This window comes from Artemia sp. Qi Xiang Cuo, chromosome 12, assembly GCF_049724085.1.
Source record: "Artemia sp. Qi Xiang Cuo chromosome 12, ASM4972408v1, whole genome shotgun sequence".
NCBI lineage: Eukaryota > Metazoa > Arthropoda > Branchiopoda > Anostraca > Artemiidae > Artemia > Artemia sp. Qi Xiang Cuo.
In genome coordinates, this window is record NC_142805.1 from 6,922,238 (window position 1) to 6,934,779 (window position 12,542).

General features: G+C 34.8%; 1 protein-coding gene and 1 long non-coding RNA gene across 4 annotated transcripts in view; one reads left to right on the forward strand and one right to left on the reverse strand.

The window, feature by feature from the left end:
* LOC148945712 (uncharacterized) overlaps nucleotides 1-12,542 on the reverse strand; it is a 263,265-nt gene that overhangs the window by 222,703 nt on the left and 28,020 nt on the right. The gene's annotated exons all lie outside the window — the stretch shown is intronic.
* LOC148945715 (uncharacterized) lies at nucleotides 9,823-10,986 on the forward strand. Its single transcript, XM_089098174.1, is given in 1 exon segment — nucleotides 9,823-10,986. A coding segment is annotated over 1 exon segment (1,011 nt). The 3' UTR covers nucleotides 10,834-10,986.

The following is a 12,542-nucleotide window of genomic DNA, read 5'->3' on the forward strand; positions in this document are numbered from 1 at the left end:
GTATATTTTGAAATAAAGTATTTAAGATTTTTTTTTTGGGGGGGGGAGATATGCACTGGAATAAAACCTGTTTGTCAGATTCTTATAGTTTTTGCCCAAGGCTCTCAGCCAACTCATTCAAGTACAGAAAAGTGACAATTTTGATAGTTTCCCTCTGCTTAAACAGCGCTTTCCGTAAAAAGAAACACGTGATCCTGTCCCGTTAGACTCGCTCTTATCTGGCAATGATGTAAACTTCTGTTCCGATTGAATAGGCGTAAAAACATCTCTGATTTACCTAGAAAGTAACACATAATCCTGTTCCGTTAGACTCGCTCTTATCTGGCAATGATGTAAACTTCTGTCTGTATTCAATAGGCATAAAAATATCTATGAAGTATCAAACCAAATAACCATCAACAAACAGAACAGAATTATGAGACTACATCAAGTCGTATATCCACCAAAAAATATAACCACCAAACCACAAAACCATCAACAAACAGAACTATGAAAAAACATCAAATCATATAACCATCAACAAACAGAACAGTATTCAGAAACAATATCAAACCACATAACCATCAAACAGGTCTAGAAAGAGGTGTGGTCTTGTACAGTTAGACTGGTTATAGATGGCAGCAGAGGTGCCCCCTGTACCTCATGGCCCATTCCTACTGCCGGATTTCCGAGCATTATTAAAAAAAAATAAGAAATTAAATATAAAAAAAACAAGTTTTCCAACTGAAAATTAGGAGTAACATCAAAACTTAAAACGAACAGAAAATATTTCGTCTATGATTGGGTTCGCCCCTTAGTCAATACCTCGCTCTGTAAGCCAAAGGTTTTTTGGTACTTTCATAAGAGCTATTTATTCTAAATAACGATCTTTGTGATTAAGCGGTCATTTTTACAGAATTGGAGCAAAATTCGAACTTTACCTTAAAGAGCGAGGTATTGACTAGGGGGTGATCCCCCTAATATACGTATTAAAAATAAATGAATATAGAAGTTAGTTATGTAAGTTATATATATTTATTACTAATAAAAAAGTTCGTAAATAAAATTAAACAAGTTTTGAGAAAGCGATTTAACCAAATAAAAGTAAAATTAATATGTAAATTTTGTTTTAATTATTCATGTAAGGTGAGGCAGAATCAAAACCTGCATTAATTCGAAAAATTTCAAAAATAAAATAGAAAAAAAGTTTTTTTTAGCTGAAAGTAAGGAGTGACCTTAAAACTTAAAACGAACAGAAATTATTCTGTATATGAAAGGGTCTGTCCCCTTCTCAACACCTCGCTCTTTACGTCGCTCCTTACTTTAAGTTAAGAAAAACTTGTTTTTTTTTATTTAATTTTATCTGTAAGAAACGTGTTGCTACCAACAGAAGTTTATCTGATCATAAAAACACTCACACTAACGAAAACCCTTCGAATGTAACATATGTAAGAAAATATTCCCTTTAAAAGGCAACCTATTTGTTCATCAAAGGGCCCATACGGGGGAAAAGCCTTTTGAATGTAATGTGTGCGAGGAAACCTTCTACCAAAAAGCCAACCTGTTTCTTCATTAAAGAACTCATACTGGAGAAAAACCTTTCGAATGCGAATGTAAGAAATGTAAGAAATATGTAAGAAATGTTTCACGTCAAGTGAGAGTTTATCGTATCATCAAACAACTCATACTGGAGTAAAATCTTTCGAATGTTATAAATAATGTTTTAGAGGTAATTACTCGGCAAGAAAAAAAAATGAGAGAGAGAGAGAAGAACAAGAAAAAGACTGTCATCCTAATCCAGCAATTGAGATAAATGTGCACCTGAACGAGGTTTTGACCTTACTCATCTATCCAACTACCTAGGATCAAACAGTATAACCGAACCATCAACCAAATAGAAATGTCCAAATCCATGCAAAATCATCATCAATAAATGTAAGTCGTTGTAAATTCACAAGCAAAAGCACCTTAAATCTATCGAAATATTTCCAAGTAGTACCTTTCATTAGGGCTCATCAGAAGAAATATCACCTGCCTTAACGGGTTTCGAGGCTTTGCTTTCTTTACCCAGCACAGTGGAGCCTCTACCATAAGATCTTTATAGTATCCCTATGTTAGGTAAAACTTGTGAAGTGCATGCATACTAGTAAAACTATTCAAAATTAAATGCAAAATGAGTTTCATTCATTCCTTATTAAAATCCTAGAGGTCACTGAGCAAAGACCATTCTGAACAAATAAAGAGTGGTCTAGATGTGAGTTATAAAACAAAGTGTTTTATTGGTATCCTGAACCAATTACAGATTTAAAGTTCTTCAAGCTGGTTTGAAAACAATCTACATATTCAAAATTCCAAAACAGAAAAGCGAAAGAGATATTATATTAAAATATCATTCAGTATTTCTTTATATTTTTTTGTATATTTACCTAAAAGTTCATGTTTTAAAACACTACTAAACATTATTCCTACTAAATAGTAGGAATAGTGTTTTAAAACACTAAAGCCAAGGAAAAAGAGCCCGAAAATTCAAGATAGTTCCATAGCTATCTAAATTATCGGTGAAGTGAAAAATTTACCAAAAATTTTGATTCGTATATAGCCTAGGCTACCTATAAATGGAATCTTTTAAGCTCTAAAAATAGAGAAATCGCAGGACAGAAACATGAAAGCACCCTTCCTGGATTCTAGGTCCTGAAAGTTGCATACCCCTGATTCAATTATTTTCCATGGTTACAAGAGGCCCCTCAACTAGAACTGTATTTCCTTTACAAGAACCCATAGATTAGGGATAAATTCTCTGAAAAGGATGGATTTCCTCCTAAATTTGGCGACTCTGGCAAATGTGAAACAATAGCCTGTTAAGAAGAATAATTAAAAATAAAACTTTTTGCGCAAAATAAGTTTTCCTAAAAAAAAATAATAAACTCCATTAAACCAAAAATGAAAAAAATAGAACCAAATAATGTACCAAGCATACAACTACCACAAATCAGTATCAATAAATAAATGAAACCCAAAACGAACAGAAATTGAAATAAGTCAACCTCAAAACGAGCAGAAATTAATCTGAGCAGGATTCTAACCCCTTTTGCTTTCTAATAGTCAGAATATAATATGTACTTTACTGAAAAAAAACTATGAATTTACTGAAAAAATATGCATTGTCAGTTTAATATACATATAAGGATATTTATTCCTTAAAATTTTAATTTTTTTTTTATTTCTTAGAGTTATAAAAGTGAAAACATACAAAAGAATTCTTTTCAGTAAAGTACAAATTATATTCTGGCTTTTAGAAAGCATAGGGTTTAGAACCCTACTCCGATTAATTTCTACTCGTTTTGAGTTTGACTTATTTTAATTTCTGTTTGTTTTAGGTTTCATTTATTTATTGATACTGATTTTTGGTAGTTGTATGATTGGTTGATTATTTGATTTTATTTTTGTTCATTTTTGGTTTAATGGAGTTCTTTACTTTTTTTGAGAAACTTATTTTTTTGAGAAACCAAAATAACAATAAGAGGGTGTTATTTACCCTCCAATCACTTTTGACTAATAAAATGGGCACTAGTCCTTTCAATTTCCGATCGAATGAGCCCTTTTTAAAGTTTCTACGACAAAGCTTTCAATGAAAACCTTATATGCCCCAAGGGCATAATTTACAACCTTAGCCCTGAGAGCTCTGGGGGGTAGTGTCACCCTCAAAAGACCTACTAATTACCAGAGCTTTCAACTACGTTAAATAAAATGGCTATCAGAAAATTTTGATTGGATGTGTTAGGGGAAATGGTGGGCGTGAGAGGGGGTTTGTTACCCTCCAATCACTTTCAACTATTAGAAAGGGCACTATCCCTCTTAATTTTCAAGCGAATGAGCCCCTTTTGAAGTTACTACGACATAGCTATCTATAAAAGCCTTATATGCCCTCAGGGCATAATTTGTAACCTTTACCCTGGAGGCTCTGGGGGGTTTGTCATCCTACATACATAATTTCCAGAACTTTCAAACAGGTTGAACAAAATGGCTATCTCAAAACTTTGACTGACTATGTTTGGGGAAATAGTGGGCGTGAGAGGGGTGATAGTTGCTCTCTATTCAAGTTTTGACTTTTAGAAAGGGCACTAGCCGTTTCAATTTCCAATTAAATGAGCCCTTTTGGAAGTTTCTACGACAAAACTTTTTATAAATACCTTATATGCCCTCATGGTATAACTTACAACTCTTGCCCTGAGGGTTGTGGGGAGGGTAGGGTTGTCATCCTCAAAGACCTAATTTCCAGGACTTTCCACTACTTTGAATAAAATGGCTATCTAAAAAATTTGATTGGATGTGATTGGGGAAAAGTTGAGCGTGAGATGGGGGTTACTTGCCCTCAAAGCACTTTCGACTACTAAAAAGGGCAGTAGCCCTTTTAATTTCCAATTGAATGAGCCCTTTTTCAAGTTTTTACGACAAAGATTCAATAAAGCCTTATATGCCCCCAGGGCAAAACTTATAACCATTGCCCTGAAGACTCTGGGGGGAGTGTCCTGTTCATACCTACAATTTCCAGAACTTTCAACTGCGTTGAACAAAATGGCTGTCTCAAAATTTTGACTGGATTTGTTTGGGGAAATGGTGGGCGTGGAAGGGGTGTTAGTTGGCTTCCAATCACTTTCGAATATTAAAAAGGGGACTAGCAATTCCAATTTTCAATCGAATGAGCCCTTTTTGAAGTTTCTACGACAATGCTTTCTATAAGAACCTTATATTCCCCCAGGGCATAACTTACAACCCTTGCCCCGAGGGCTGTGGGGTCGTAATCCTCAAAAACCTAATTTCCAAAACTTTCAGCTACGTTGAACAAAATATCTATCTCAAAATTTTGTGTGGATGTGTTTGGGGGAAAGGTGGGCGTGAGAGGGGGTTTGTTACCCTCCAATCACTTTCGACTATTAAAAAGGGTACTAGCCCTTTGAGTTTCCAATCGGATGAGCCTTTTTTAAGTTTCTATGACAACATTTTCTTTAAAAATTTGTATGCCCCAAGGGCATAACTTACAACTCTTGCCCTGAGGCCTGTGTGGGAGTGTCCTCCTCAAAAACATAATTTCTATCTGGAAATCAACTACGCTGAATAAAATGGCTATCTCAAAATTTTGATTGAATGTGTTTGGGGAAATGGTGGGCGTGTAGCAATAAAAAAAATTAGACTGACCCTAATTGTGGTAATAATGATTGACCGCGTCAATGTAATGCTATGCTTTAAAGCTGTGAACTTACACCCTATAACTTCTTCGATAGCGCCACTTATAGCGCTAAAGATTGTGCCATCGAGGCCAGCGCCACAGCAATGGGGAGTAATGTTAATGGTTGACCGTACCACCCGCTAAAAGCGAGAAAACAAAATATGTAACTATATAAATGTAACCTCTTTTCCTTGAGTGATCTGGAAATCCATTACCTCTAATATTATGTAGAAATCAGATTCCTGGGAGCGCTACCATTGGAGGCCTACTAACTAATTACCTGCCGTGCGACTAGATACATACATATAAAATAAAATAAACACAAATAAAAAAACAATATATTTATTGTGACTTACATTTTAGGTGTACAACAATTCTCACTTCAATTGACGACAAATAGAAGCAGGGATAATAATGACCAAGTCTCTACAATGACTGCATAATAATTTGAATTGCAATGCCTGAATGCCAATAGTAATAATTCTAATTTACGAATGCCTGAATCTGATTTACGAATGCCTCAAAAAACACTTTTTTTCACTATATCACATAAAAATCGCTCCTGCGTTCTACTAGCTTTCTCACGATTTGCCCAAGTCCTGTGGAGGGGGCCGCTATTTTGTAATTGTGTTCGCAAACTCACTACATTATGCGAACTCTCTATCCAATGATTTGTTTTAAATATTTTGATGATTCGAACGTTTACAACACTCTTATAATTTAAACTTCCTGACAAAAATTGTATTAAGTAACTTTTTTATTACCCACTATCTTAGCAAATTTCAAAACTTAATAGAGTCGTTCATTGGCTGAGGCTAAAATGTAACTTATCTATTTTGCTCATTAAGATGGCCTCCAATGAGAGGGAGTTAGTTGGCCTCCAATCAATTCCGACTATTAAAAAGGGCACTAGCCCTTTCAATTTCCAATCGAATGAGCCCCTTTGGAAGTTTCTACGACAACGCTTTCTATAAAAACCTTATATGCCCCAGGGTATAACTTACAACCCTTAACTTGAGGTCTGTGAGGGGGTTGTTATCATCAAATAGATAATTTTCGATTCTTCCAACTACGTTGAACAAAATGGCTATCTCAAAATTTTGATTGGTTTTGTTTGGGGAAATGCTGGGTGGAGAGGGGGGTTACTTGTCATTCAATCACTTTCGACTATTAAAAAGGGCACTAGCCATCTCAATTTTCAGTCGAATGATTCCTTTTTGAAGTTTCTACTAGAAGGCTTTCTATAAAAAAACTTATAAGCCTCCAGGATATAACTTAGAACCATTTCCCTGAGGACTCCGGTTGGATTATCATCCTCAAAAGCATAATGTTCAGACCTTTCAATTACGTTGAACAAAATGGCTAATTCAAAATATTGATTGGATGTGTTTGTGGAAATGGTAGTTGTGAGAGAGGTGTTTCTCCAGTCACTCCAGTGACTGGGTGGTTCTCCAGTCACTTTCGACTATTAAAAAGGGCACAAGCCTTTGTAATTTCCAATCGAATGAGCCACTTTTGAAGTTTCTACAACATTACTATCTATAAAAACTTATATACCCCCAGGGCATAACTTACAACCCTTGCCCCGAGGGCTCTGAGAGGGTTATCATCCTCAAAGACCTAATTCCTAAAACTCTTAACTACGTTGAACAAAATGGCCATCTAAAAATTTTGATTGTATGTGTTTGGGGAAAAGGTGGTCGTGAGAGGGGGGCTAGTTGCCCTAAAATCACTTTCGACCATCAAAAAGGGCACTAGCGCTTTGAATTTCCAATCGAATGAGCCCTTTTCCAAGTTTCTACAACAAAGCTTTCAATAAAAACCTTACATGCCACCAGGGCATAACTTTCATCCCATACTCTGAGGGCTGTGGGGGGAGTGTCATCCTCTTAGATATAATTTCCAACCTTTCAACTAATTTGAAAAAAATGGCTATCTCAAAATATTGATTGGATTTGTTTGGATAAATGGTGGAAATGGAAGGGGTGTTAGTTGCCCTCCAATCACTTTCGACCATCAAAAAGGGCACTAGCCATTTAAATTTCCAATAGAATGAGCCCTTTTTGAAGTTTCAACGACAACACTTTCTATAAAAAATACCTTTTTTACCTCCAGGGCATAACATAAAACCCGTGCCCTGAGGGCTGTGGGGGGTTGTCATCCTCAAAGACCTAATTTTCACAATTTTCAACGAAGTTGAACAAACTGGCTATCTCAAAATTTTGAGTGTATGAGTTTGGGGAAATGATGGGCGTTAGAGGGGGGTTAGTTGCCCTCGAATCACTTTCGACCATTCAAAATGCCCCTAGCCCTTTGAAATTTCCACTCGAACGAGCCCTTTTTGAGTTGTCGATGACAACGCTTTCTATAAGAACCTTATATGCCCCCTGGGCATAACTTACAACCCTTGCCCTGAAGGCTGAGGGGGAAGGTCCTCCTCAAAAATAAAAATTCTATGCGGAAAACAACTACGCTGAACAAAATGGCTATCTCAAAATTTTCATTGGATTTGTTTGGGAAATGATGGGTGTGAAAGGGGTGTTAGTTGCCTCCAATCATTTTCGACTATTAAAAAGGACACAAGCCACTCCAATTTACAATCAAATGAGCTCTTTTCGAAGTTTCTACGACAACTCCTTTGATACGAATTGCCCTGGTCTAAAGAAAGAAAGAAAAAATAATACATTTTGCCAACATCGTTCTTTACTTAAGAAGCGCTATTGCGCTGCCTTTGATACTAAACAAATGCATTAAATGATTACTGGACGAGAATAGCACTTCTGCGGTTAAGATAGAAAGAAGGTAATTAGCTAGTTCATATTCTATCAGGAGTTCTGCAGGGTTGTGTTCTATCCTCAATTATAGGGATTATTTTGATAGAATTTGTCTCAAGTAGCACAGCAATTGCAATGGAAGAAAAAGGAATCAAATGGGAAAGAAAAACTTTCCTCGACTTAGGTAATGCTGATCATTTAAGAATCCTAGATGAAAGTTTGAGCAAAATGATTGAAATTTTAGAGGTTTTGCGATTCAAGATACTAGAACAGGTTTGAAAATTAATGATAGTGGTCAAATATGGTTATGAAGCATGGGGGCTCCAAAAAACGGTGGAAGTTTTGATAGATGTTTCCCAGAGAAATTGCTTACGGATTGTATTGGGTACCTGACTGACTGACCGTATTTCAAACAGTAGGCTATACGAAAAATATGGCTCTAACCCTTTATCTAGGGCCACAATGAGAGGAAGATTGAAATTGTTAGGGAACTTTCTTTGAACATTGCCAAACATATTGCCAAAGATTGCCCTTTTTGGCCAACCGTCTAGGGCTAAACGGAAAATAGGTCGTCCACGGCTGTGGCGGAAGAGTCTATTAAAGAAATATTTAAGGTAAATTTTCTCGATGTAAAGAGGAAAGTTTTGATTAGTTTGGGATGGAGGCGGAGCGTGCATAGCTATGTTGGCCTCTGGTGGCTTGGTGCTTCGGTGAGTTGCCAATAGTAGTAGGAATATGCCAATGTACAGCTCCATAGTTTAATCATTCTCTTAATACACCTTAGTTTCACTTGAATGCAACACTGTTGCCAAAGAACTGAATAATTTGAAAGGGGCCCAATCAGTTGGATTGATTTTGAAATCAAATAAAAGCTTGGCTTCCTCATAATTATTGCCTTTCACAGAAGTTGTGGTGTTAGTTGTTATGTCATATATGGATACAGTTTTTGAGACTTGATTTGTGTTTATTTTTTTTCTGGTAAATAGTATAGTTTAAGTTTTTAGTTGTTTGATCGCCGGAAACGTCCTGATTTTTTGCATAAAAAAGTTATTTTAGACATTTGTGCTGGTAACAAGAGAAAGTAAGACACTTTTGTTATCCTCCTACCTACCACATGCTACCTACATTATCTACCTTCTAGAAATTTAGGAAATATACCATGATATATGGAAAATATAAAAAAAAACGTTTCTTTGGATGATTTGACTAAAAAGAGCTATATCAGAAATTATTGATTTGCTTTCAAGACAGAAGCCACCCTGAACCAAAGCTACACATAGCCAGAATACTGAATTATCAAATAAAAGAAGGAATAAATAATTAGAACTCTTATAAGAATAAGGCCTCAAATTGGCTTTTATAAATTAAAGACTGAGGTAAGAGTTATTAAAATTAAATTTATAATAACTGTGTAAGGTTATAAACTATAAATGCTGAGATGTGTACTAAATAAAGAATGGGCTACAAAAATCAAAGTTTTAAGGATTTATTTTGAGTGATTTTTTTTTATTATAGTTCTCCCTGTTGGAGCGTCCTCTGATGAGCATATCAGCAAACAAGAATGTGGATTACTTAGCATGCCAGGTCTTACCAGAATATGTCTAAAAAACGAAATGGATTTGAATTGTCGAAATGAGATTCCAAGTCACATTTATGAATTTGCTGAAAGTGATGTGGCACAACAGGAGGTTTCTCATGCTGAAAAAAGACCTTTCGAATGTGATATATGTAAGAAACATTTTACTACAAATTTCAGTTTATCCGTTCATCAAAGAATTCATACTGGAGAAAAACCTTTTGAATGTGATATATGTATATTCATATCATATATGAATGTGATATATGAAACGTTTTACTACAAATTTAAGATTATCCTGTCATCGAAGAACTCACACTGGAGAAAAACCTTTTCAATGTAATGTATGTGAGAAAACCTTCTACCGAAAAGGTAACCTATTTGATCATCGAAAAACTCACATCGGAGAAAAACCTTTTGAATGTAATGTATGTGACAAACGTTTTCCTACAAGTTCCCGTGTATCTCGTCACAAGAGAACTCATAGTGGAAAGAAACCTTTCGAATGTAATATATGTGAGAAAACCTTCTACCGAAAAGCCCACATATTTGATCATCAAGGTACTCATACTGGAGAAAAACCTTTTGAATGTGGTATATGTAACAAATGTTTTACTGCAAGTTCCAGTTTATCTTATCACAAAAAAACTCATACTGGAGAAAAATCTTTTGAATGTGATATATGTAAGAAATGTTTTTCTCAAAAATCGAGTTTATCTAGTCATCAAAGAACTCACACTGGAGAAAAACCTTTTCAATGTAATGTATGTGAGAAAACCTTCTACCAAAAAGCCAACTTATTTCTTCATCAAAGAACTCATACTGGAGAAAAACCTTTTGAATGTGATATATGTAACAAATGTTTTTATTAAAGATAAAGTTTATCGTATCACAAAAGAACTCATACTGGAAAGAAACCTTTTGAATGTAATGTATGTGAGAAAACCTTCTACCGAAAAGCCGACCTATTTCGTCATCAAGGTACTCATACTGGAGAAAAACCTTTTGAATGTGACATTTGTAAGAAATGTTTTTCTCAAAAATCGAGTTTATCTAGTCATAAAAGAATTCATACAGGAGAAAAACCTTTCGAATGTGGCGTTTGTGAGAAACGTTTTGATTCAAATTCAGGGTTATCAAATCATCAAAGAAGTCATACGGGTGAAAAACCTTTTGAATGTGGCGTTTGTGAGAAACGTTTTGCTTCAAATTCTGGGTTATCAAATCATAAAAGAGCTCATACTGATGTAAAAGCCTTTGAGTTTGTCAGTGTATAAGGGTTTTGTATGTTTTTTTAAAAGTTCACGTTAAAATTTATCCTATATTTCGTGCTATAGAAAAACTTCCTGTTGGATATAACTGTTTTCAAAGAAAAAGTTTCTACAACAATTATATCTTTGAAAAGTATATTGAATATATTGTCAATATTGTTTTTGCTTTTCCGTTTTATATAACAGCTTGCTTTCTATTGGTAGTTGACTAAACGTATAAACTTTAATCCTACATAATATAGGAGCACATTTTATTTTTATTAATATAGGTGAATACTTTGGGAAAATTTAGGGGGATGTTTTTGTTGATCGGCTGAAACCTGCCTTGATTTGGTAAAAATTTTAGTGGTTGATATTCTGTAGTATGCACGCATGAGTAAATATTTTAAGGAAAGGGCCGCCCAGGCTTTTCTTTTTAGTTTGATAATTTTTTTATGAAAAAGGGCTATTGACAGTCTACTTTGTAGGCTAATGCATGTTCATCTATGGTGACTTCATTTGAAATACATTCCTCTACTTATATAGAAAATCAGTTGGCTAAATCAAACTTTCAATTTCAGCAAATGTCTTATTTAGTTTCCAATCAAGCACAAGTGATACTTTAGCCTTCCAGTGAGTCTGTAGGGTCATCATATTTATTTTTAGTGAAATTCATCCAAATAAAGCATTTTGACAAATCATTTACTTCACTCTTTAGAAACATCTTATTTTTTGACAGTTTTCTTTCTTTTAAATTCTTTCCTATCAAATGCATAGAAAAACCACAGGTAGGACAAAACAATTTAAGCGATCTTTGGTTTCAGTTTGTTTTTCTTTTTTAATGTGAAAAAAAACAAAGAAAAAACTTTTTCAAAAAAAAAAAAAAAAAAAAAAATCAAGACCTAACACCTGCTAACACCTGCAACATCAAAACTACCAAGTTTACGAATCTCCAAACAATGATTCTCCAATGTTAATTTATTGAATTTATCATAACTTGGAACTATTTCTGGCAATAGTAGCCTCCATTGACAGATTTATGAGCATAGAAATTTGATCATAGAGCAAAAGTAACGGTAGAATTCAAACACCTGGGTATCATCTTCAATATCCACTTCTTCTCTAAGCAGGTGGACTAACATCCTCACTTATTTCCACGCTCATTCTAACATAGGGATGATTTTTTTTTTTGCAATCGATCGCCTCACATTTATTGACTGTTGGGTAAGCGGAGGGAGGATTGCTTTCATATACTGTTTACTTAAATTCAAGTGAGTTTATTGAGCAAAAACGGAGTCAAGAGAGTCACAAAATGCACAAAGACACATTTGAAATATGATATTTCTAGTCTTGATCATTTCTTTAAAAGATTAATAGAGGTCCGCTAAAAAAATTAGTCTAAAGAGTGATAATTTAGTAGGATGGCATACAGAGTAATTTCTATTCGTTTTAAGCATTAACGTCGTGCTTAGTTTTTAAATATATACAGTATATTTCCCCTATAATATACCTTTATACACATAAATAGGCAACTATACAATGTTTAAATTAGTTACCGGGACTAAAAAATTAGCTGGAATCACTAAAACAACTTACATCTTGCGAGAACCAGATCTAGAAGGCCAACGCCGGAAAAAGCTATAGCCGTAAGTAATTGGGTTCTGTGCGCCCCAGGACATTATTACCATAAATATTGATAGTCTTTACGCTCCAAGCGTTATGACCTTACATAATGA